This window comes from Nerophis ophidion, linkage group LG07, assembly GCF_033978795.1.
Source record: "Nerophis ophidion isolate RoL-2023_Sa linkage group LG07, RoL_Noph_v1.0, whole genome shotgun sequence".
NCBI classification, from domain to species: Eukaryota; Metazoa; Chordata; class Actinopteri; order Syngnathiformes; family Syngnathidae; genus Nerophis; species Nerophis ophidion.
In genome coordinates, this window is record NC_084617.1 from 2,005,885 (window position 1) to 2,033,677 (window position 27,793).

General features: G+C 38.6%; 1 protein-coding gene across 5 annotated transcripts; it reads right to left on the reverse strand.

Annotated features, from left to right (window-relative positions):
* Positions 1-27,654, reverse strand: trim35-12 (tripartite motif containing 35-12). Of its 5 annotated transcripts, none has more exons than XM_061905167.1 (8): positions 20,900-27,654; positions 20,699-20,794; positions 12,518-12,748; positions 12,421-12,443; positions 12,237-12,355; positions 8,238-8,621; positions 8,059-8,141; positions 1-451 (listed from the first exon to the last, which is right to left on the reverse strand). In XM_061905167.1, exons 1-7 carry the CDS (start codon positions 21,425-21,427, stop codon positions 8,062-8,064), a joined length of 1,461 nt encoding a protein of 486 aa, XP_061761151.1. In that variant the 5' UTR covers positions 21,428-27,654; the 3' UTR covers positions 1-451; positions 8,059-8,061. The 5 variants fall into 5 exon arrangements, with proteins under 5 accessions (XP_061761151.1, XP_061761150.1, XP_061761149.1 ...); XM_061905166.1 differs by having other exon boundaries at positions 1-514; XM_061905165.1 differs by having other exon boundaries at positions 8,059-8,621; positions 20,900-27,652.
* Between the last annotated feature and the right edge of the window lie 139 nt (positions 27,655-27,793).

The following is a 27,793-nucleotide window of genomic DNA, read 5'->3' on the forward strand; positions in this document are numbered from 1 at the left end:
TCATCGTTCATCATTTTTTCCTTTATTATAACAGAAAATAATAATGAAGTCCAGGTTAATATAAGTGAAATAAAGTGGGAAGAGGAGTTGAACACAAACACTTGTGGAAACTAAATGGCAGCGATATCAAAATCTTCCATCCCTTAACTTTACTGAAGTTCCTGGCGAGGAAATACTTCTCAGCAGAGTCCTTCTGCCTTGCATTTGCCTTTAAAGTCTGCACGCTACCAAACCCAAGCTAGAGTTTCTCCTGGAGTCCCCTGATCAAGGACCCAGCCCAGTATTTGCACAGGAGAGAACCTCCAGGCCGCAGAGTCAGGAGAGGAAAGTACAGCCTGACGACTCTTTCGTGGTCCAGGTCCCGGAAGCTGCTGGCATTGGGGGGCCACGTCAATGAGGAGGAGATGAGCCCGGCCCCCGGGGAGCAGGTGGAAAAGCTTGGCGTGCGCGGCTGGACAGGAAGTGCGCACCACCCAGAGCGGGCATGTTTTGGAGGTCAATGCCAAGGACTTTACTGCAGGGGAACGTTCTATCTTCACTTGGATCACAATTATGTTGAATACCTTTGAAATTTTTGTATTTAGCTCAAAACTTGAATGATGTTGTGGTTGTAGTCATGTACGCTTAAGTCATATATCGGCAGTGGTTCTCAAGCTTTTTTAATTCAAGTAATCGGAGCAAGGCATTTATGCTTGAAAAAAACGAGATAAAGAAGTAAAATACGGCATTATGTCATCACTTTCTGATTTATTCAATTGTATAACATTGTGTAAGTGTTGTTGAAAACTTACACTGAACATTTTTTGTTTTAAGGATTAACATTTTTTGTTGTAAATTATTATGGTTCTGAAGTCCATCCATCCATCCATCCATTTTCTACCGCTTATTCCCTTTCGGGGTCACGGGGGTGCTGGCGCTTATCTCAGCTACAATCGGGCGGAAGGCGGGGTACACCCTGGACAAGTCGCCACTTCACCGCAGGGCCAACACAGATAGACAACATTCACACTCACATTCACACACTAGGGCCAATTTAGTGTTGCCAATCAACCTATCCCCAGGTGCATGTCTTTGGAGGTGGGAGGGGCCTATCCCCAGGTGCATGTCTTTGGAGGTGGGAGGAAGCCGGAGTACCCGGAGGGAACCCACACATTCACGGGGAGAACATGCAAACTCCACACAGAAAGATCCCGAGCCTGGATTTGAACCCAGGACTACAAGACCTTCGTATTGTGAGGCAGACGCACTAACCCCTCTGCCAACGTGAAGCCCGGTTCTGAAGGTTCTGAAGTCATGTTATATTTTTTGTAAATAAGACACATTTGGGTTACTATAAAAAGGACAATTTATTTTCTTTGTCACACCGCTGTTCTCGCGAGATTTGGTGTTTGGAGTTGCAGGCATGCAAAGGACTTTGGGCCATCAGCAGCCGTGGGGAACATTTGACTAGCTGAACAAGTTATTTGTCACATTGTGTTGAAATGTTGTGTATATTTGAGGAGTGCATTGGTTTGATTTTGTGTAGTTGCACAACACTGGAGTGTTTGCTGCCCAAGAACCTCCCAAGTGGCAGGCGGCCACCAGGTAGCTATTTTTGTTTGGCACCTTGTTTGCCTGGGACTGAACTGTTTTTAAAACCATTGTAGTTCATGTCTTGTCCTGCAGTTTTCACGGCTTCAAACTCAAGTAAAGAGCCCGTCTTTAAGAAACCGAGCCAGTGTTGTCATTTTGGAGCCACAAGTGCAAAATATTGCTCATTTGTAGTGGTCTTCCTTGAACTATTTGGACAAAAAGATATAAAAAAAACTAAAAACTTGTTGAGAAATAAACAAGTGATTCAATTCTAAATAAAGATTTCTCCACATAGAAGTAATCATCAACTTAAAGTGCCCTCTTTGGGGATTGTAATAGAGATCCATCAACTTCATTCTAAACATTTCTTCACAAAAAAAGAAATCTTTAACATCAATATTTATGGAACATGTCCACAAAAAAAATCTAGCTGTCAACACTGAATATTGCATTGTTGTATTTCTTTTCACACTTTATGAACTTACATTCATATTTTCTTGAAGTATTATTCAATAAATATATTTATAAAGGATTTTTGAATTTTTGCTATTTTTAGAATATTTTTGAAAAATCTCACGTACCCCTTGGCATACCTTCAAGTCCCCCCAGGGGTACGCGTGCCCCCATTTGAGAACCACCGTACAAAATGTAACTGTCATGTCCAAAAATGTCCAGCAGAGGGAGACTCCCGTCTGCCTGGATGACTTGAACACATTGTATCGAATTTGACAATTCTATTCTTATTTTACTGTTATATTGCCTTCGTTTTTATTCTTTTTGTAATATTTCTCTATTTTGTTTCCTTTTAAACCCCCATTATTTGCTTTTTACTTTTTAAATTGATCTCAACTCTGTACACTGCTGCTGGAATTGTAATTTTCCTGAAGGAATCAATAAAGTACTATCTATCTATTCCACATATCGGCACTGTTCTCCTTCTTAATGTGTCTTTAAAATGTTGTCAACGTGTTAAAGACAACTTATGGCATTGCTTCTTCGCCGCTTTGTGTAGTTCAGGGGTCAGCAACCTATTTGAAAGCAAGAGCTACTTCTTGGGTACTGATTAATGAAAAGGGTTACCAGTTTGATACACACTTCAATAAATTGCCAGAAATAGCCAATTTGCTCAATTTATCTTTATTTAATAGATCTATGTATAAAAAAATGGGTATTTCTGTCTGTCATTCCGTCTTACATTTTTTTTCCTTTGACGGAAGGTTTTTTGTAGAAAATAAATGATGAAAAAAACACTTAATTGAATGGTTTAAAAGAGGAGAAAACAGGAAAAAAATTAAAATTTAATTTTGAAACATAGTTTATCTTCAATTTCGACTCTTTAAAATTCAAAATTCAACCGAAAAAAAATGAAGAGAAAAACTAGCTAATTTGAATCTTTTTGAAAAAAAAAAAAAATAATTTATGGAACATCATTAGTCATTTTTCCTGATTAAGATTCATTTTAGAATTTTGATGACATGTTTTAAATAGGTTAAAATCCAATCTGCACTTTGTTAGAATATATAACAAATTGAACCAAGCTATATTTCTAACAAAGACAAATCATTATTTCTTCTAGATTTTCCAGTAAAAATTTTTTAAAAGAAATTCAAAAGCCTTTAAAATAAGATTTCAATTTGATTCTACAGATTTTCTAGATTTGCCAGAATATTTTTCTGGAATTTTAATCATAAGTTTGAAGAAATATTTCATAAATATTCTTCGTCAAAAAAACAGAAGCTAAAATGAAGAATTAAATTAAAATGCATTTATTATTCTTTACAATCAAAAAAAGTACTTGAAAATTGATGTAAATTGTCAGGAAAGAAGAGGAAGGAATTTAAAAGGTAAAAAGGTATATTTGTTTAAAAATCCTAAAATCATTTTTAAGGTTGTATTTTTTCTCTAAAATGGTCTTTCTGAAAGTTATAAAAAGCAAAGTAAACAAATAAATTAATTTATTTAAACAAGTGAAGACCAAGTCTTTAAAATACTTTCTTGGATTTTCAAATTCTATTTGAGTTTTGTTTCTCTTAGAATTAAAAATGTCCAGCAAAGCGAGACCAGCTTGCTAGTAAATAAATACAATTTAAAAAATAGAGGCAGCTCACTGGTAAGTGCTGCTATTTGAGCTATTTTTAGAACAGGCCAGCGGGCGACTCATCTGGTCCTTACGGGCGACCTGGTGTTGGTGACCCCTGGTGCAGAATGACAACAGAAATGACGACAGAAGACCACAACATGTACGACTTGCTTTCGATTGGATACCACAAATCAACAAACAGGAAGTAATTTACCAGAAGTGACATCAACTAACTGCTGTTTAGCGATTATAGCATATAATAAATTAAAACAAATTTAGCTCCAAATTAAAGCATTGCAGTCACTAATACAAAAGTATCATTAAGTAAATAATATTAACGATTGACTTCAGGACAACACAAGTTGCATTGAGAAAAACTGAGTTGATTTGTGCAAGAAAATAATTTGATGGATTGCTTGAGGCTTTTATTAGTAGATTGCACAGTACAGTACATATTTTATTAGTAGATTGCACAGTACAGTACATATTTTATTAGTAGATTGCACAGTACCATACATATTTTATTAGTAGACTGCGCAGTACAGTACATATTTTATTAGTAGATTGCACAGTACCGTACATATTTTATTAGTAGATTGCACAGTACAGTACATATTTTATTAGTAGATTGCACAGTACCGTACATATTTTATTAGTAGATTGCACAGTACAGTACATATTTTATTAGTAGATTGCACAGTACAGTACATATTTTATTAGTAGATTGCACAGTACCGTACATATTTTATTAGTAGATTGCACAGTACCGTACATATTTTATTAGTAGATTGCGCAGTACCGTACATATTTTATTAGTGGATTGCAGTGCCGTACATATTTTATTAGTAGATTGCACAGTACAGTACATATTTTATTAGTAGATTGTACAGTACATATTTTATTAGTAGATTGCACAGTACAGTACATATTTTATTAGTAGATTGCACAGTACAGTACATATTTTATTAGTAGATTGCACAGTACAGTACATATTTTATTAATAGATTGCACAGTACCGTACATATTTTATTAGTAGATTGCACAGTACCGTACATATTTTATTAGTAGATTGCACAGTACAGTACATATTTTATTAGTAGATTGCACAGTACAGTACATATTCCCTACAATTGACCACTAAATGGTAACACCCCAATAAGTTTTTCAACGTGTTTAAGTCGGGGTCCACTTGTCAATTTCCATCAATTTGAAGGCGCTCAAGCAGCTTAAAGTCCTACTGAAAGCCACTACTAGCGACCACGCAGTCTGATAGTTTATATATCAATGATGAAATATTAACATTGCAACACATGCCAATACGGCCGCTTTAGTTTACTAAATTGCAATTTTAAATTTCCCGCCAAGTATCCTGTTGAAAACGTCACGGTATGATGACGCTTGTGATGACACGTGCTTGTGATGTCACCGGTTGTAGCCGACATGTTCTTCCAGTACAGATCACGGCTATAAATAGTCTGCTTTAATCGCATAATTCCACAGTATTCTGGACGTCTGTGTTGCTGAATCTTTTGCAATTTGTTCCATGAATAATGGAGACGTCAAAGAAGAAAGCTGTTGGTGGGAAGTGGTGTATTGAGGCCGGCTGTAGCAACACAAACACAGCCGGTGTTTCTTTGTTTACATTCCCTAAAGATGACGGTGAAGCTTTAATATGGAACAGAGCGGTCAAGCGAACATGGTTCTCTACCACATGTGAAATATGCTGTATTTATATTATTCACATGTGAATAATGCTGTATAATAGACAGTATTTATATTATTCACATGTGAATAATGCTGTATAATAGACTGTATTTATATTATTCAAATATTAATAATGCTGTATAATAGACTGTATTGATATTATTCACATGTGAATAATGCTGTATAATAGACTGTATTTATATTATTCAAATATTAATAATGCTGTATAATAGACAGTATTTATATTATTCACATGTGAATAATGCTGTATAATAGACTGTATTTATATTACTCACATGTGAATAATGCTGCATAATAGACTGTATTTATATTATTCACATGTGAATAATGCTGCATAATAGACTGTATTTATATTACTCACATGTGAATAATGCTGCATAATAGACTATTATTCACATGTGAATAATGCTGTATAATAGACTGCATTTACATTATTCACATGTGAATAATGCTATATAGTTGACTATATTTATATTATTCAAATGATAATGCTGTATAATAGACTATTATTTTTTCGGTGAGAAAAATTGTGGTAATAAGTCGGCTCTTACCGTAGACATGAGCGGAGCTCGTGTCATTCCTCCTGCACCTGTCAAAGAGGCAGCTGCCTGGCTTCCCTCAGAGACACTGGCGGTCACCACACCCATGGCCACACCCCTCCGACTTTCAGGTACGACTATATAATCTCACTAAAACACTAGTAACACAATAAGCAGATAAGGGATTTTCCAGAATTATCCTCGTAAATGTGTCTAATAACATCTGAATCGCTCCCACTGCCCTCTTTTTTTTTTCTTCTGATCCTTCACTCTCACTTTCCTCATCCACGGATTTTTCATCCTCGCTCAAATTAAAGGGGAAATCGTCGCTTTATTGGTCTGAATCGCTCTGGCTGCTGGTGGCCATGATTGTAAACAATCTTCAGATGTGAGGAGCTCCACAACCCGTGACGTCACGCGCACAACGTCTGCTACTTCCGGTACAGGCAAGGCTTTTTTATTAGCCACTAAAAGTTGCAAACTTTATGGTGGATGTTCTCTACTAAATCTTTTCAGCCAAAATATGGCAATATGGGGAAATGATGAAGTATGACACATAGAATGGAGCTGCTATCCCCGTTTAAATAAGAACATCTCATTTCAGTCGGCCTTTAAGTTCCAGGGCGTGCGAAGCTTTGACTGACAGACAAGCCACCCATTTTTCCGCGGAAGTTTTCTTCTTCGGGTGACGTCATGTCTTCCATGTATGGAACTTGTAAACATGCTTTCCGAGGACGAGAAACCGGAAGTGGGATGAACTGTACATGCGTCAAAGTAGACCTCCCCATCGACTAGAGCAGTGGTTCTCAAATGGGGGTAAGTGTACCCCTGGGGGGACTTGAAGGTATGCCAAGGGGTACGTGAGATTTTTTCAAAAATATTCTAAAAATAGCAAAAATTCAAAAATCCTTTATAAATATATTTATTGAATAATACTTCAACAAAATATGAATGTAAGTTCATAAAGTGTGAAATTAAATGCAACAATGCAATATTCAGTGTTGACAGCTAGATTTTTTGTGGACATGTTCCATAAATATTGATGCTAAAGATTTCTTTTATTGTGAAGAAATGTTTAGAAGTAAGTTGATGAATCCAGATGGATCTCTATTACAATCCCCAAAGAAGGAACTTTAAGTTGATGATTACTTCTATGTGGAGAAATCTGCATTTAGAATTGAATCACTTGTTTATTTATATATCTTTTTTTTCCAAACAGTTTAAGAAAGACCACTACAAATGAGCAATATTTTGCACTGTTTTACAATTTAATGAATCAGAAACTGATGACATAGTGCTGTATTTTACTTCTTTATCTCTTTTTTTCAACCGAAACTGCTTTGCTCTGATTAGGGGGTACTTGAATTAAAAAAAATGTTCACAGGGGTTACATCACTGAAAAAAGGTTGAGAACCACTGCACTAGAGTCTGGAATCTTCCATCTCTCCCTAGCCTGGCCTGAAAAGTACAGTAGGTGGCAGTATTGTCTTGTTTAAGAGTGTCACAACATTGCTGTTTACGGCAGACGAACTGCTTTAAGGTAGATGAAAACGTGACTGCTGTTGTTGTGTGTTGTTACCGCGCTGGGAGGACGTTAATAAAACTGCTTAACAATAAACCCACATAAAAACAAAGAACTCGCCCTCGATCATTCTACAGTTATAACGTCATTGGGCAAACACGCTGTTTATATTGTGGGAAAGCAAACGTGAAAACAGGCTGTCGACACCTCACTCAGGTCCGCATGGAGCAGGAGGGGGCGTGGCCTCCAGCTCCGCCTGAATTTCGGGAGAAAATTTGTCCCGGGAGGTTTTCAGGAGAGGCGCCGAATTTCAGGAATCTCCCGGAAAATCCGGGAGGGTTGGAAAGTATGCCTGGGACTCCAAAATGGATGGATGGATTAGATTTATATGGTAAGCAATGTACACATTCACATTTGATGGTGGTAAGCTAGGTGTGTGGCCACAGAAGCACATGTTGATGTTTTGAAAATGTTTCTTAGGAGGAAATTGATGGCAAAAGCAGCGTAGAGGGGATGCTGAAGGTCATGTCCACCATGTAAGACTTCCTGGACTACCAAGCAACATGTTGCACCAACGTGAAGCCAAATGTGATTCTGCAAGATTGATTGGTGTTGCTTACATGTCACCAGGTGGCGCTGTTCCACACGGCCACTGTAGCTGGGCAGATCTTGAGGGGGTCGGGGTTATTCCCGTTGATGTTTGCTCCAGGGCAGAAGAAGGGGTACATGATGTCGGTAAAGAAGTCCTTAAAGGTGTAGATGGGCATCATGCTGATAGGGTTGGAGAAGGTCACCTCACCGGCGTCGTAGTCCAGCTGGACCCGGACTCTGGTCAGCTCCCCCTCCAGCTGCAAGCGAGTGCTGGGTCTGGTCATGGCCGAGTATTCCCCCTCGTAGTGCGATATCATCCAGAAGCCGCCCTCGGGGCAGCCGGAGATGCGGCCTTTTCTGTCCACGGACCCCCTGACCACGCCCAGCATCCAGTCCACCTTGTCGCCCACCTCCACCTCCCAGGCATGGCGGCCCGAGGAGAAGCCCTCGGAGCCCAGGGCGAAGACGAAGTGGCCGAAGCGCTCGGGGTTGGCCGGGAGCTGCTGCAGAGAGCCGCTGTTGGCCACGCTGGTCAGGTCCTTGGAGATGGACAACCAGGAGTACGCCGTGTTGGGGTCCAGGGTGATGGGCGCTGCAACAGAAGCAAATGTCATTTGTCACCAAGTAAAAACCAGGTGCAAAGTAGAACATGTGAAATATGCTGTATTTATATTATTCACATGTGAATAATGCTGTATAATAGACTGTATTTACATTATTCACATGTGAATAATGCTGTATAATGGACTGTATATTATTCACATGTGAATAATGCTGTATAATAGACTGTATTTATATTATTCACATGTGAATAATGCTGTATAATAGACTGTATTTATATTATTCACATGTGAATGATGCTGTATAATAGACTGTATTTATATTATTCACATGTGAATAATGCTGTATAATAGACTGTATTTATATTATTCACATGTGAATAATGCTGTATAATAGACTGTATTTATATTATTCACATGTGAATAATGCTGTATAATAGACTGTATTTATATTATTCACATGTGAATAATAATGTATAATAGACTGTATTTATATTATTCACATGTGAATGATGCTGTATAATAGACTGTATTTATATTATTCACATGTGAATAATGCTGTATAATAGACTGTATTTATATTATTCACATGTGAATAATAATGTATAATAGACTGTATTTATATTATTCACATGTGAATGATGCTGTATAATAGACTGTATTTATATTATTCACATGTGAATAATGCTGTATAATAGACTGTATTTATATTATTCACATGTGAATAATGCTGTATAATAGACAGTATTTACATTATTCACATGTGAATAATGCTGTATAATAGACTGTATTTATATTATTCACATGGTAATAATGCTGCATAATAGACTATTATTCACATGTGAATAATGCTGTATAATTGACTATATTTATATTATTCAAATGATAATAATGCTGTATAATAGACTGTATTTATATTATTCACATGTGAATAATGCTGTATAATAGACTGTATTTATATTATTCACATGTAAATAATGCTGTATAATACACTATTTATATTATTCACATGTGAATAATGCTGTATAATAGACTGTATTTATATTATTCACACCTGAATAATGCTGTATAATAGACTGTATTTATATTATTCACATGTGAATAATGCTGTATAATAGACTGTATTTATATTATTCACATGTGAATAATGCTGCATAATAGACTGTATTTATATTATTCACATGTGAATAATGCTGCATAATAGACTGTATTTATATTATTCACATGTGAATAATGCTGCATAATAGACTGTATTTATATTATTCACATGTGAATAATGCTGCATAATAGACTGTATTTATGTTATTCACATGTGAATAATGTTGTATAATAGACTGTATTTAATGCTGTATAATACTGTATTTATATTATTCACATGTGAATAATGCTGTATAATAGACTGTATTCATATTATTCATATGTGAATAATGCTGACTGTATTTATATTATTCACATGTGAATGATGCTGTATAATAGACTGTATTTATATTATTCACATGTGAATAATGCTGTATAATAGACTGTATTTATGTTATTCACATGTGAATAATGCTGTATAATAGACTGTATTTATGTTATTCACATGTGAATAATGCTGTATAATAGACTGTATTTATATTATTCACATGTGAATAACATAAATACAGTCTATTATACAGCATTATTCACATGTGAATAATGCTGTATAATAGACTGTATTCATATTATTCATATGTGAATAATGCTGACTGTATTTATATTATTCACATGTGAATGATGCTGTATAATAGACTGTATTTATGTTATTCACATGTGAATAATGCTGTATAATAGACTGTATTTATATTATTCACATGTGAATAATGCTATATAATAGACTGTATTTACATTATTCACATGTGAATAATGCTGTATAGTAGATTGTATTTATATTATTCACATGTGAATAATGCTGTATAATAGACTGTATTTATATTATTCACATGTGAATAATGCTGTATAATAGACTGTATTTATATTATTCACATGTGAATAATGCTATATAATAGACTGTATTTACATTATTCACATGTGAATAATGCTGTATAATAGATTGTATTTATATTATTCACATGTGAATAATGCTGTATGATAGACTGTATTCATATTATTCACATGTGAATAATGATGTATAATAGTCTATTTACATCATTCACATCTGAATAATGCTGTATAATAGACTATATTATTCACATGTGAATAATGTTGCATAATAGACTATTTACATTATTCACATCTGAAATACGATGTATAATGGACTGTGTTTATGTTATTCACATGTAAATAATGCTGTATAATAGACTGTATTTATATTATTCACATGTGAATAATGCTGTACAATAGACTGTATTTATATTATTCAAATGTGAATAATGATGTATAATAGACTATATTATTCACATGTGAATAATGCTGTATAATAGACTGTATTTATATTATTTACATGTGAATAATGCTGTATAATAGACAGTATTTATATTATTCACATGTGAATAATGATGTATAATAGACTATATTATTCACATGTGAATAATGCTGTATAATAGACTGTTTTTATATTATTTACATGTGAATAATGCTGTATAATAGACAATATTTATATTATTCACATGTGAATAATGCTGCATAATAGACTGTATTTACATCATTCACATGTGAATAATGATGTATAATAGACTATATTATTCACATGTGAATAATGTTGCATAATAGACTATTTACATTATTCACATCTGAAATACGATGTATAATGGACTGTGTTTATGTTATTCACATGTAAAAAATGCTGTATAATAGACTGTATTTATATTATTCACATGTGAATAGTGCTGTATAATAGACTGTATTTATATTATTTACATGTGAATAATGCTGTATAATAGACAGTATTTATATTATTCACATGTGAATAATGCTGCATAATAGACTATTATTCACATGTGAATAATGCTGTATAATAGACTGTATTTACATTATTCACATGTGAATAATGCTGTATAATAGACTGTATTTATATTATTCACATGTGAATAATGCTGTATAATAGACTGTATTTATATTATTCACATGTGAATAATGCTGTATGATGGACTGTATTTATATTATTTACATGTGAATAATGCTGTATAATAGACTGTATTTATATTATTCACATGTGAATAATGATGTATAATAGTCTATTTACATCATTCACATCTGAATAATACTGTATAATAGACTATATTATTCACATGTGAATAATGCTGCATAATAGACTATTTACATTATTCACATCGGAAATAGGATGTATAATGGACTGTGTTTATGTTATTCACATGTGAATAATGCTGTACAATAGACTATATTTATATTATTCACATGTGAATAATGCTGTATAAATTTACCGCATGTTTTTGGTAAGTGCCGGAGTGAGAAGAGGTTTTAAATTAATTAGCGCCCCGGCGGCAATTCAAGGAAATACGGTAATTGGGAACCGGTACTTTTCAAAGAGGGTATAGTACCGCTTTTGATTCGTTGGTACGGCGATACTGTGCCATACTATTACCGCTATGCCGTACAAGCCTCCACCTGACCACTGATATTTGCAAGCATGAAGTAGAAGACTGACACCACAGTCTAATGATGCTTACTGTACTGAACCATGTCCACCATCTTCTCCCAAACATGGTACTTGAGGGAGCTGACATGTTTGGCCACGTCAATAAGAGCGCCGGACACCTTCTCCGGGTCCTTCTGCGGCAGCTGTGCCCTTTGACGACAAAGTGTCAGCTCAAGGTCAAGTCGTAGCACGTGTGATGAAGGAGGAGTTCTTACCTCTTCTTGGTGTTTGGGTAATTCTACAGCGAGAAGACAGGTGTGGTTATTATCACTGATAAGGACGTTGGATGGCGGCCAAGACGAGGCCTCGTACCTGCAGGAAGAGGGCGTCGCCGGACGCGATCTCGTTCTCCACGGCGATGACGGCGTGCGAGAAGGTCAAGATGTCTCTGGTGATGCTCTCAGACTTCTTCCTCACCAGCTCCCGCTTCTCCTCCTCCTCCTGCTGCAGGGCGGCCAGCCGCGCCGCTTCCTCCTTTTGCAGGAAGTCTCGCAGCTGCTCAAAGTCCTCCCTGACCTGCTTCTCTGAGGCCTGAGCCTGGTTCTGTGCAGGCGTGGACATGGTTCAGTCACACGTCTTCCATGTGGAATATTTGAACTTAACCCTCGTGGCTGTAGGCAACTTCCTTGATCTGCTTTTCATGAACACTTCAGCAAACTTCAATGAACATCTAGATCTTTTTTGTTGTTGTTGAGATACCACAGAAAAGTGTGAGGAGGAACATAGAACATGAAATGGAATCTATCAAATAGATCTGCTAACTCCGTACTAAATGTATCAAGCGCATTTTGAAAGCTAGATGTGACCAGTCTAAGACTAAGACTAGATGTGACCAGTCTAAGACTAGATGTGACCAATCTAAGACTAAGACTAGATGTGACCAGTCTAAGACTAGATGTGACCAGTCTAAGACTAGATGTGACCAATCTAAGACTAGATGTGACCAGTCTAAGACTAGATGTGACCAGTCTAAGACTAGATGTGACCAGTCTAAGACTAGATGTGACCAATCTAAGACTAGATGTGACCAATCTAAGACTAGATGTGACCGATCTAGGACTATATGTGACCAATCTAAGACAAAATTTGACCAATCTAAGACTAAGACTAAATGTGACCGATTTAGGATTAGATGTCACCGATCTAAGACTAGATGTGACCAGTTTAAGACTAGATGCGACCAGTTTAAGACTAGATGCGACCGATCTAAGACTAGATGTAACCCATCTAGGACTAGATGTGACCAGTCTAAGACTAGATGTGACCGATCTAAGACTAGATGTGACCGACCTAAGACTAGATGTGACTGATCTAAGACTAAGACTAGATGTGACCGATCTAAGACTAAGACTAGATGTGACCAATCTAAGACTAGATGTGACCAGTCTAAGACTAGATGTGACCAGTCTAAGACTAAGACTAGATGTGACCAGTCTAAGACTAGATATAACTGATCCAACACTAAGACTAGATGTGACCAGTCTAAGACTAGATGTGACCGATCTAGGACTAGATGTGACCGATCTAAGAATAAGACTAGATGTCAGCAATCTAAGATGAAATTTGACCAATCTAAGACTAAGACTAGATGTGACCGATATAGGACTATATGTGACCAATCTAAGACAAAATTTGACCAATCTAAGACTAAGACTAAATGTGACCGATATAGGACTAGATGTCACCGATCTAAGACTAGATGTGACCAGTCTCAGACTAGATGCGACCGATCTAAGACTAGATGTGACCAGTCTAAGACTAGATGTGACCAGTCTAAGACTAGATGCGACCAGTCTAAGACTAGATGCGACCAGTCTAAGACTAGATGCGACCAGTCTAAGACTAGATGCGACCGATCTAAGACTACATGTGACCAGTCTAAGACTAGATGTGACCAGTCTAAGACTAGATGTGACCGATCTAAGACTAGATGTGACCGATCTAAGAATAGATGTGACTGATCTAAGACTAAGACTAGATGTGACCAATCTAAGACTAGATGTGACCAATCTAAGACTATATGTGACCGATGTAGGACTAGATGTGACCAATCTAAGACAAAATTTGACCAATCTAAGACTAAGACTAAATGTGACCGATATAGGACTAGATGTCACCGATCTAAGACTAGATGTCACCGATCTAAGACTAGATGTAACCCATCTAGGACTAGATGTCACCGATCTAAGACTAGATGTAACCCATCTAGGACTAGATGTCACCGATCTAAGACTAGATGTAACCCATCTAGGACTAGATGTGACCGATCTAAGACTAGATGTGACCAATCTAAGACGAAGACTAGATGTGACCAGTCTAACATTTCCTCTTCTTTCCTGACAATTTAAATCAAAGTTCAAGTAAATTAATTGTTTTATTGTAAAGAATAATAAATGAATTTTAATTAAATTTTTCATTTTAGCTTCTGTTTTTTCGACGAAGAATGTTTGTGAAAAATTTCTTCAAATTCATGATTAAAATTTAAAAAAATATTCTGGCAAATCCAGAAAATCTGTAGTATCTAATTTAAATCTTATTTCAAAGACTTGAATTTCTTTTAAAATGTTTGTTCTGGAAAATCTAGAAGAAATAATGATTTGTGTTTGTTAGAAATATAGCTTGGTCCAATTTGTTATATATTCTAACAAAGTGCAGATTGGATTTTAACCTATTTAAAACATGTCATCAAAATTGTAAAATTAATCTTACTCAGGAAAAATTACTAATGATGTTCCATAAATAATTTTTTCAAAAAGATTCAAATTAGCTCGTTTTTCCCTTCTTTTTTTCGGTTTCATTGTCGAAATTGAAGATAAACTATGTTTCAAAATTTTATTTAAATTTTTTCGTGTTTTCTCCTCTTTTAAACCGTTCAATTAAGTGTTTTTTTCATCATTTATTCTCTACAAAAAAACTTCCGTAAAAGGAAAAAAAAAAATGTACGACGGCATGACAGACAGAAATACCCATTTTTATATAGATATATTTATTTATTAAAGGTAAATTGAGCAAATTGGCTATTTCCTTGCAATTTATTTAAGTGTGTATCAAACTGGTAGCCCTTCGCATTAATCAGTACCCAAGAAGTAGCTCTTGCTTTCAAAAAGGTTGGTGACCCCTGCTCTAACCACTAGGGCAGGGGTAGGGAACCTATGGCTCTTGAGCCAGATGTGGCTCTTTTGATGACTGCATCTGGCTCTCTGATAAATCTTAGCTGACATTGCTTAACGCGGTAAGTAATGAATAATTCATCCAATAATTCATCCTGAAGAGCTGCAGCCCGCCATCGTAGCTCCCACTCCCTCCCCTCTGTTGCAAGTCTGGAGTTGTATGTTGTGATAGGTATATATGCTTTGGTCTGGAGTTTTTTTCCCCCATAGCTGTTCTTTGACCCTAAACACTGTTTGTCTAATCAAATCAATCAGTCAATTAACAAAGTGTTGTTGTTCTTGGGCAATAACAAAACATACCTACCTACTTAATTATGTTGGTAATCACAGTGTCAAAATATCCTGTTCAAAAAGGCGCATTCATGGTAAGAAGTATTTTATTTATTATTGGTTAGCTTCAGAATAACAATGTTATCAAAAATAACAAGAGACATAATAAATGCAGGCATTTAGTTATTTTCAGTGTTAAAAACTATTAAATGGCTCTCAAGGAAATACATTTTAAATTAAAGCTGCAAGCTGCGTTGGTCGGGTCCGCCTTTGGCCGCTGCCCCCGTGACCCAAACTCGGATAAGCGTTAGATGGATGGATGGATAGTAGCTACTATTATTATAAGGTTTTGTGGACATAAAAGAATGAATTCCATTTCACATTGTCATTGTCTACTGTTAGTCCTAAGTGTCCCAATTCTTTTGCCTAGTGTAAGTCGTACGTGTCCCAATACTTTTGCCCAGTGAAAGTCCTGAGTGTCCCAATACTTTTGTCTAGTGCACCTACCTTCTCTGCATTGTGTGGGCACGCTAATGCTTCCTGCTTTCAAGCAGCCATCCTGAGACAACAGCAGCGCAGCAGCATCAGCGCAGTGGTTCTTTGAAGGGTCATAAAATCAAAACCGGAGCAGTAATCAAAACTTTGTTGGATAGTTTTAATCAAAAGGGTTCAATCTCTCTCCTGTGCGAGTTTGAAGCCGAAACGACAAACGCACTAGGAGGAGTTTACGTTTGAAAAAGGTGACGGGTTTTTACAAAACTTTTATTTTGAAGGGGTAATTGCCAACTTCCTGTTGATTTTTTTCCGTAGAATGTCAATTATTAAAATCTAGGTCTAAGTGAGACCTACATAGAAGTTTTTGTTTCATGACTTTCCGGCATTCCTACTGGAAGTTACAAGCAATTTTGTTTATGTTTTCTTCCTAGGAGCAGTTTTTGCTGTGTTTTATTAAAGAGCGCATTTTTTTGATTTTGGGGTTTGTTTTTTCATTAGATCGCAATTTCTGCCAGTCCTGATGTGTGTGCCAAGTTTGGTGAGTTTTGAAGCATTTAAAGGGGGTGAAATTACAGCTCAAAGAGGCAAAAATAGCATTTTTTGCGAAAATTTTGCTTTGAATGGGTTTTTGCAAAATTTTGGTTGATTTTTGCCCAAGAAGATACGATTATGAAATCTAGGTCTAAGTCAGCCCTATATAGAGGTTTTCGCTTCATGTCTCTACGACATTCCTAACGGAAGTTACAAGCAGTCTGTTTTTTTTTTTCCTAGGGGGCGCTAGCGCGCAATTTTGATTTTTCTGGTTTGGCTGCCTAATAAGTTGGGAAGGCATGCCAGACCGATGTGTGTGTCAAATTTGGTGAGTTTTGAAGCATGTTAAGGGGGTTAAATTACAGCGCATAGGTGCGGAATAAAGAAAGAAAGAAAGAATAATAATTAAAGCTGCAAGCAGCGTTGGTCGGGTCCGCCGCCGCCGCCGCCGCCGCCGCCACCGCCGCTGCCGTGTCCCGAGTCCCGATCTTAGTCAGACCTCCATAGAAGTTTTTGTTTCATCACTCTACGACATTCCTAACAGAATTTACAAGCAGTTTTATCAGTTTATTTTCCTAGGGGGCGCTAGAGCACAATTTTCATTTTTGGGGTTTGGTTTTTTTATTGGATGGCAATTTTCACCAGTCCTGATGTGTGTGTAAAATTTGGTGAGTTTTGAAGCATGTTAAGGGGGTCAAATTATAGATTTGCGTTTCTGGATGTTGTTGATAAATGGCTTTCGCTTGGCATTGTATAGCTTTAACTTGCACTTTGAAGCATTTTAAGGGTGTCAAATTTCAGTTCAAAGAGGCAAAAAAGGCATATTTTGCGAAGATTTTGTTTTGAAGGGGTTTTTGCTAACTTCCTGTTGATTTTAGGTACAGAAGTGTTTATTGGAAATGTAGGTCTAAGTCAGACCTACACAGAGGTTTTTGTTTCATGTCTCTACGACATTCCTAACGGAAGTTACAAGCAGTCTGTTTTTTGTCTCTTCCTAGGGGGCGCTAGCTTGCAATTTTAAGTTTTGGGGTTTGGTTGCTTAATAAGTTGGTCTGCCGCTCCATACCGATGTGTGTGTCAAATTTGGTGAGTTTTGAAGTAAGTTAAGGGGGTCAAATTAGGGTGCGAAGGTGCGAGCGCGCCTTGGGTTGCTGTCCCCGAGCCCCACGGCAGGAGAAGCCTTGGTGCCACTATTTAATGCATTGTGAAAGTAATGCAGTTGTTGTATTGAAGTGAAAATATCAAGCTCCCTGTTGATTTTTGCCAAAGTATGTTAATTATTCAAATGTAGGTCTAAGTCAGACCTACATAGTGGTTTTTGTTTTATGTCTCTACGACATTCCTACCGGAAGTTACAAGCAGTTTTGTCTTTGTTTTCTTCCTAGGAGTAGTTTGTCTGTGTTGTATTCCTAGGGGGCGCTAGAGCACAATTTTGAGTTTTGGGGTTTGGTTTTTTTATCAGCTCGCAATTGTTGCCAGTCCTGATGTGTGTGCCAAGTTTGGTGAGTTTTGAAGCATTTTAAGGGGGTCAAATTACAGCTCAAAGAGGTAAAAATTATCTTTTTTAGGAAAATTTGCGCAGGGGATCTTTGAGGGCGCGTAAAATCAAACCCTTAAAACTTATCACAATTTTGTCCGACCACTTTTTTTAAAAGGGTTCAATCTCTCTCCTGTGCGAGTTTGAAGCCGAAACGACAAACGCACTGGGAGGAGTTTCGATTTGAAAAAGGTTACGGGTTTTCACGAAAACTTTTATTTTGAAGGGGTAATTGTCAACTTCCTGTTGATTTTTTCTGCTAGCTGTCAATTATTAAAATGTAGGTCTAAGTAAGACCTACATAGAAGTTTTTGTTTCATGTCTTTCCGACATTCCTACCGGAAGTTACAAGCAGTTTTGTCTATGTTTTCTTCCTGGAAGCAGTTTTTTCTGTGTTTTATTCCAAAAATTTTGTAGAGCGCAATTTTGAGTTTTATAATTTTTTTTTTTCATTAAATCACAATTTCTGCCAGTTCTGATGTGTGTGCCAAGTTTGGTGAGTTTTGAAGCATTTTAAGGGGGTCAAATTACAGCTCAAAGAGGCAAAAATAGCATTTTTTGTAAAAATTTTGCTTTGAAAGGGTTTTGCAAAATTTTTGTTGATTTTTGCCCCAGAAGATACTATTATGAAATTTAGGTATAAGTCAGCCCTACATAGAGGTTTTTGTTTCATGTCTCTACGACATTCCTAACGGAAGTTACAAGCAGTCTCTTTTTTTTTTCTTCCTAGGGGGCGCTATTGCGCAATTTTGATTTTTATGATTTGGCTACCTAATATGTTGGGAAGGCATGAAAGATCGACGCGTGTGTCAAATTTGGTGAGTTTTGAAATATGTTAAGAGGGTGAAATTGGGGCGCGACGGTGCGGAAGAAAGAAAGAAAGAAAGAAGAATAATAATTAAAGCTGCAAGCAGCGTTGGTCGGGTCCGCCGTTGGCTGCCGCCGCCGTGTCCCGGGTCCCGATCTTAGTCAAACCAACAGAGAGGTTTTTATTTCATGTCTCTACGACATTTCTAACAGAAGTTACATGCAGTTTTGTCTGGGTTTTTTCCTAGGGGGCGCTAAGCGCAATTTAGATTTTTGGGGTTTGGTTTTTTATTAGATGGCAGTTTTTGCCAGTCCTGATATGTGTGTAAAATTTGGTGAGTTTTGAAGCATGTTAAGGGGGTGAAATTACAGATCGACAATTCTGGATGTTGTTGATAAATGGCTTTTGCTTGGCATAGTAGGGCTTTAACTTGCACTTTGAAGCATTTTAAGTAGGTCAAATTACAGTTTAAAGAGGCAAAAAAGACATTTTTTAGGAAACTTTGCGCAGGGGTTTTTTGAAGGCGCGTAAAATCCAAACCGGAGAACTTATAAAAAATGTGTTCGACCACTTTTTTTAAAAGGGTTCAATCCCTCTCCTGTGCGAGTTTGAAGCCGAAACGACAAACGCACTGGGAGGAGTTTCGATTTGAAAAAGGTGACGGGTTTTCACAAAACTTTTATTTTGAAGGGGCAATTTTTAACTTCCTGTTGATTTTTGCCGAAGGATGTCGATTATCGAAATGTAGGTCTAAGTCAGACCTACCTAGAAGTTTTCGTTTCATGTCTTTCCGACATTCCTACCGGAAGTTGCAAGCAGTTTTGTCTGTGTTTTCTTCCTGTAAGCAGTTTTTTCTGTGTTTTATTAAAAAATTGCGCTAGAGCGCAATTTTGATTTTTTTTTTTTTTTTTTTCATTAGATTGCAATTTCTGCGAGTCCTGATGTGTGTGCCAAGTTTGGTGAGTTTTGAAGCATTTTAAGGGGGTCAAATTACAGCTCAAAGGGGCAAAAATAGCATTTTTTAGCGAAAATTTTGCTTTGAATGAGTTTTTGCAACATTTCTGTTGATTTTGGGTATAGACGTTTTTTATTGGAAATGTAGATCTCAGTCAGACCTACACAGAGGTTTTTGTTTCATGTCTCTACGACATTCCTAACGGAAGTTACAAGCAGTCTGTTTTTTGTTTCCTTTTAGGGGGCGCTAGAGCGCAATTTTCATTTTTGGGGTTTGGTTCCTTAATATGTTGTGGTGTCACGGTAGACCGACGCGTGTGTCAACTTTGGTGAGTTTTGGAATATGTTAAAGGGGTGATATTGGGGCGCGACGGTGCGGAAGAATAATAATAAAGAATAATAATAATAATAATAAAACGCTACAGATTCAATAGGGTCCTTGCATGGCAAAGGACATGGATGTCCTTTGCCATTGCAGGGCGGACCCTAATAAAACACAGCAGTTTCAATAGGGTCCTTGGCCCTTTGCAAATGACTCCACAGCGGCCTGGCGGACCCTAAATATTTGGCTTTCTCAGCCAAAAAGGTTGGTGACCCCTGCACTAGGCCATTTATGATCATAAGTTCAGGTAATTGTTTCCAAAACAATTGGTATTGTTTGTAACTCCTCCCTGACATGAAAAGGCGACCCCCGGGTGACCCCCCCAGCAGCATGTGTTTGTTGATACCTGGATGTGCACGGTTGTGTCATCACACTCCTGCTTGGCCTCATACAGGCGACGCAGATTCTTCTTCACGGGAATCAGTTCTTTCTTCAGCTCCTCCTGCCCAGGGAACACGTGCGTGTCAAATAAATTGTCGCTTTCAAAAATCAACTCTACGTCTTTTCATGACTAAAAAAAGTAAACATAGTTGAAATAGAAATGTACCTTGAGGTCGTGTGCTCCTTCTTCCAAAGGACACACTCCATGGCCCTGGTGCTTCTTGGAGGTGTGACAGACGCAGCACAGAACTTGCAGATCATCCAGACAGAAGAGCTTGAGGACCTCGCCGTGGACGCCGCACCTCACCTCCTCCACCTTGGCCTCCGTGGTCCCGAGCGCGAGGCCGCCCTCCTGCCTCTGCTGCTCCCTCAGGAAGGTGTCCGCCACGTTCTTCAGCGCCAGGCTGACGGTGGGCTCGGTCAGGGAGCACTTCCGGCGGCAGATGGGACACTCGCGCCGGGCCTTCTTCTTGTTCCAGAACTGCTGCAGGCACGCCCTGCAGAAGCTGTGGCTGCACTTCAGCACCACGGGCTCCCGGAAGATCTCGCAGCAGACGGGGCAGGACAGCTCGTCTTCCAGCACCGAGCCCGAGCGCGAGGACACGGCCCTCGGGCGAAGAGACGAGGTGGCTTTGGAAGACTGCAGGAAGGAGAGTTTCCCCGGTTGGGAGGACGCACGTGGGCGCAGCGCCATGGCGGAAGGTTCTAGCGGAGAATGTGCGAGGACACTGCGACGAGCTTTGACATCAACAATGACTTGAAGAACAGGTTAGGTCCCCTTCTAGCGAAGCCCTATCCCACACTTCCTGCTCCACTTTGAAGGTAGAACACCGACACACGCCCTTCTTCCCAAGACGACATCATCATTCCACTAAGTCAAAGGTCTCAAACTCACGTCAATTTCTGTGGCCCCGAAAGTGTGGAAATGTGTAAATAAAGTACTTTTTTTTTTTTAATAAATGTATTACAAAAACAAATGTACTGTGTAAAATGACATATTTACACCGTAATCATCTCTAATAATAAAACAAAGTACAACATCATCATACATTTCAAAACAATGCTATTGTTCAAATAAAGATAAATACTTAAATATCTGCTTGACTTATGATTTTATAGCAAGTACCACACTTCACCTGTCGTCATTTTCAAAATGGAGGAGGCTGATTTCAATCATTTGAAATCGCATAAAGGGAAGAAGATTAAGAGCTATTCAGTAGGATTTAAGGTCCAAGCTATTGAATATGCTAAAAAGAACAGTAAGCAGCTATGTTTTATTAATATACCGTAGCTGCGTGTGTCAAATATGAGTCATTAAATGACTCCCGTACAACATCATCATACATTTCAAAACAATGCTATTGTTCAAATAAAGATAAATACTTAAATATCTGCTTGACTTATGATTTTAAAGCAAGTACGTATTTCCTTGAATTGCCGCCGGGTATATAGTATGCGCCTGCCTAGAATTACTGCCGGGTCAAACTCGTTTCGCAAAATAATTAACGCATGCTTAGTATTACCATTTACCGCCGCAAAATATCATTTTTATTAGCGCATGTCTAGAATTTCCGCCAAGTCAAACTCGTTTCGCAAAATAATTAGCGTATGTCTAGAATTTCCACCGGGTCAAACTCGTCACGTCACGAGTGACACTTCACCTGTCATCATTTTCAAAATGGAGAGGCTGATTTCAATCATTTCAAATCGCATAGAGGGAAGAAGATTAAGAGCTATTCAGTAGGATTTAAGGTCCAAGCTATTGAATATGCTAAAAAGAACAGTAAGCAGCTATGTTTTATTAATATACCGTAGCTGCGTGTGTCAAATATGAGTCATTAAATGACTCCCGCCTCCTGGTGGTAGAGGGCGCTAGTGATCCTTCTTGCGACTACTCGGCTGCAGAAGAAGTGACAACAAGCAGCAAGAGTGAGCAGCGATCCTTTATTTTTTCCTCTCGCTTGCACTTTTAACATGGAGGATTACATATCTAAAATAAAACTGTTTTCTAAACTGGACTTTCAATCGAAGCAGGAGGTAATAAAGGAAGATCTCCATCGAGACAGAGAGACTTTTAAAACTGAAGAAAGATAAGGAAGACTTCTATAAACAAGTTATCGATGCTTTTGATCAGAAGGAGCTGCGCATGGACTTCATTTATAAGTAAAGGTAAGACCATAAGAACGTTTTTTTATTAAATGTGCTTTTCATGATGGTATCCTTACATCACACTCAAATTTATAAGCGCAGGCCTAAATTTACCACATGCCTTTGGTAAGTGCCGGAGTGAGAAGAGGTTTTAAAATAATTAGCGCCCCGGCGGCATTCAAGGAAATACGGAAGTCCAACAAACTGTTCATGTAAAAATGTTAATTCAAAGTTGTGAAGTGGCCAACATGACTCCAGATCTAAATCTATTGAACATAAGTGGAGATATCTAAAAACGGCAGTTGGGAGAACTTCAAATCTGAGAGACTTGAAGCAGTTGGCAAAAGAAGAGTGGTCCACAAGTCCAGTAGCAAGGTGTAAGAAACTCATTGATGGTCGCAGGAAGCCATGGATGTCACTTCTTTTTTCCAAAGGGTGTGCTACCAAATAGTCCAGTCCACTTTTGTAGTTCTGTGTAAAATATTATCAGATTTGGCTTTTTTTGTTTTGTTCCAATGCAAACTAAATAAATAAACATGTGAATACCAAAGCATTTGTCATTTCAACAATTTTCTGGATTAAGTGCTGCCTTATCTGACACAAATGGAGGGGTGCCAATATAGCACACATTTTGGCTCCCAAATGCAAACTTTAGCACACATTTTAGCTCCAGAGACAAACATTTTGCACACGCTTTGGCTCCCAAGAGGACACTTTAGCACACGTTTTGGCTCCCAAGTGAACACTTTAGCACGTTTTAGCTCCCAAGAGCAAAATTTAGCACACGCTTTGGCTCCCAAGGACACTTTAGCACAAATTTTGGCTCCCAAGAGGACACTTTAGCACACATTTTGGCTCCCGAGAGCAAAATTTTGCACACGCTTTGGCTTCCAAGAGGACACTTTAGCACAAAGTTTGGCTCCCAAATGAAGACATTAGCACATGTTTATGCTCCCGAGAGCAAAATTTAGCACACGTTTTGGCTCACAAGAGGACACTTCAGTACACATTTTAGCTCCCGAGAGCAAAATTTTGCACACGCTTTGGCTCCCAAGAGGACACTTTAGCACACGTTTTGGCTACCAAGTGAACACTTTAGCACATGTTTAGGCTCCCCAGAGCAAAATTTAGCACATGCTTTGGCTCCCAAGAGGACTATTTAGCACATGTTTTAGCTCCCAAGAGCAAAATTTAGCACAAGTTTTGGCTCCCAAGAGGACACTTTAGTACACATTTTAGCTCCCGAGAGCAAAATTTTGCACACGCTTCCACTTAGCACGTTTTAGCTCCGAGAGCAAAATTTAGCACACGCTTTGGCTTCCAAGAGGACACTTTAGCACATGTTTTAGCTCCCAAGAGCAAAATTTAGCACACGCTTTGGCTCCCAAGAGGACACTTTAGCACATGTTTTAGCTCCCAAGAGCAAAATTTAGCACACGTTTTGGCTCCCAAGAGGACACTTTAGTACACATTTTAGCTCCCGAGAGCAAAATTTTGCACACGCTTCCACTTAGCACGTTTTAGCTCCGAGAGCAAAATTTAGCACACGCTTTGGCTTCCAAGAGGACACTTTAGCACATGTTTTAGCTCCCGAGAGCAAAATTTAGCACACGCTTTGGCTCCCAAGAGGACACTTTAGCACATGTTTTAGCTCCTAAGAGCAAAATTTAGCACACGTTTTGGCTCCCAAGAGGACACTTTAGTACACATTTTAGCTCCCGAGAGCAAAATTTTGCACACGCTTCCACTTAGCACGTTTTAGCTCCGAGAGCAAAATTTAGCACACGCTTTGGCTTCCAAGAGGACACTTTAGCACATGTTTTAGCTCCCAAGAGCAAAATTTTGCACATGCTTTGGCTCCCAAGAGGACACTTTAGCACATGTTTTAGCTCCCAAGAGCAAAATTTAGCACACGTTTTGGCTCCCAAGAGGACACTTTAGTACACATTTTAGCTCCCGAGAGCAAAATTTTGCACACGCTTCCACTTAGCACGTTTTAGCTCCGAGAGCAAAATTTAGCACACGCTTTGGCTTCCAAGAGGACACTTTAGCACATGTTTTAGCTCCCAAGAGCAAAATTTAGCACATGCTTTGGCTCCCAAGAGGACACTTTAGCACATGTTTTAGCTCCCAAGAGCAAAATTTAGCACACGTTTTGGCTCCCAAGAGGACACTTTAGTACACATTTTAGCTCCCGAGAGCAAAATTTTGCACACGCTTCCTCTTAGCACGTTTTAGCTCCGAGAGCAAAATTTAGCACACGCTTTGGCTTCCAAGAGGACACTTTAGCACATGTTTTAGCTCCCAAGAGCAAAATTTTGCACACGTTTTGGCTCCCAAGAGGACACTTTAGTACACATTTTAGCTCCCGAGAGCAAAATTTTGCACACGCTTTGGCTCCCAAGAGGACATTTTAGCACATGTTTATGCTCCCGAGAGCAAAATTTAGCACACGCTTTGGCTCCCAAGAGGACTATTTAGCACGTTCTAGCTCCCAAGAGCAAAATTTAGCACACGTTTTGGCTCCCAAGAAGACACTTTAGCACACGTTTTAGCTCCCAAGAGCAAAACTTAGCACACGTTTTGGCTCCCAAGGACACTTTAGCACAAATTTTGGCTCCCAAGAGGACACTTAAGCACACATTTTGGCTCCCGAGAGCAAACTTTTGCACACGTTTTGGCTCCCAAGTGGACACCTTAGCACAAGTTTTGGCTCTCAAGAGCAACATTTTGCAAACGTTTTGGCTCCCAAGAGGACTGTGGAGGGGGGCGTGGCCTGCGGGCCTGCAGCGCAACGGGGTGTGCCAGGACCGGCCTCAAAATCAGCGACAGGTGCATACATGGCCCACCTGGGCCTGGTTATCTAATCACCTGTCCCTCTGTTATACGGCAGCAGCCAGGAGGAGAGAGGTGTTGGCGAGTGAGAGCAAGAGAGGAAAAGACAATTGCTGAAAAGCACCCGGGAGACTTGTGGAGAAAATAAAGCAGAGTTGTGAACCTGAATCCTGCTCTCATGTCGGTGATTGGTGGTCTGGAGAACCCACTAGGGGGCAACCTCCACAAGAACACTAGCACAGGTGTTGGCTTCTGAGAAGGCACTTAGCATCATAATAGGAGTCATTAGCAATCGATTTGGCTCCCAAGACGACATGTTAGCACGCCTTTTGGCTTCAAAGAGAACATTTTACAACATGTTTTGGCTTCCTAAGAAGATACTTTACCACACACTTTTTAAACTTGTGCCACTGTGGGGTGAGGAGTGGGGGTGTGATTGTACAAAAACTGTTTCCATAGGAGTTGGGAAATTGTGTTAGATGTAAATATAAACAGAATACAATGATTTGCAAATCCTTTTCAAGCCATATTCAGTTGAATATGCTACAAAGACAACATATTTGATGTTCAAACTGTAAAAATGTTAGTCTTTTCAAATTATTAACTTTAGAATGTGATGCCAGCAAAACGTGACAAGGAAGTTGGGAAAGGTGGCAATAAATACTGATAAAGTTGAGGAATGCTCATCAAACACTTATTTGGAACATCCCACAGGTGTGCAGGCTAATTGGGAACAGGTGGGTGCCATGATTGAGTATAAAAACAGCTTCCCAAAAAATGCTCAGTCTTTCACAAGAAAGGATGGGGCGAGGTACACCCCTTTGTCCACAACTGCGTGAGCAAATAGTCAAACAGTTTAAGAACAACCTTTCTCAAAGTGCAATTGCAAGAAATTGAGGGATTTCAACATCTACGCTCCATAATATCATCAAAAGGTTCAGAAAATCTGGAGAAATCACGCCACGTAAGCGGCATGGCCGGAAACCAACATTGAATGACCGTGACCTTCCATCCCTCAGACGGCACTGTATCAAAAACCCACATCAATCTCTAAAGGATATCACCACATGGGCTCAGGAACACTTCAGAAAACCACTGTCACTAAATACAGTTGGTCGCTACATCTGTAAGTGCAAGTTAAAGCTCTACTATGCAAAGCGAAAGCTATTTATCAACAACATCCAGAAATGGTGCCGGCTTCTCTGGGCCCGAGGTCATCTAAAATGGACTGATGCAAAGTGGAAAAGTGTTCTGTGGTCTGACAAGTCCACATTTCAGATTATTTTTGGAAATATTCGACATTGTGTCATCCGGACCAAAGGGGAAGTGAACCATCCAGACTGTTATCGACGCAAAATTCAAAAGCCAGCATGTGTGATGGTATGGGGGTGCATTAGTGCCCAAGGCATGGATAACTTACACATCTGTGAAGGCATCATTAATGCTGAAAGGTAGATACAGGTTTTGGAACAACATATGTTGCCATCTAAGCGCCGTCTTTTTCATGGACGCCCCTGCTTATTTCAGCAAGGCAATGCCAAGCCACATTCAGCACGTTACAACAGCGTGGCTTCGTAAAAAAAGAGTGTGTGTACTTTCCTGGCCCGCCTGCAGTCCAGACCTGTCTCCCACGGAAAATGTGTGGCGCATTATGAAGCATAAAATACGACAGCGGAGACCCCGGACTGTTGAAGGACTGAAGCTCTACATAAAACAAGAATGGGAAAGAATTCCACTTTCAATGCTTCAACAATTAGTTTCCTCAGTTCCCAAACGTTTGAGTGTTGTTAAAAGAAAAGGTGATGTAACACAGTGGTGAACATGCCCTTTCCCAACTACTTTGGCACATGTTGCAGTCATGAAATTCTAAGTTAATTAATATTTGCAAAAAAAAAAGTTTATGAGTTTGAACATCAAATATGTTGTCTTTGTAGCATATTCAACTGAATATGGGTTGAAAAGGATTTGCAAATCATTGTATTCCGTTTATATTTACATCTAACACAATTTCCCAACTCATATGGAAAGGTTTGTAGGACTGACTACTGAAAGATGTTTTGATGAGCAACTCACACCA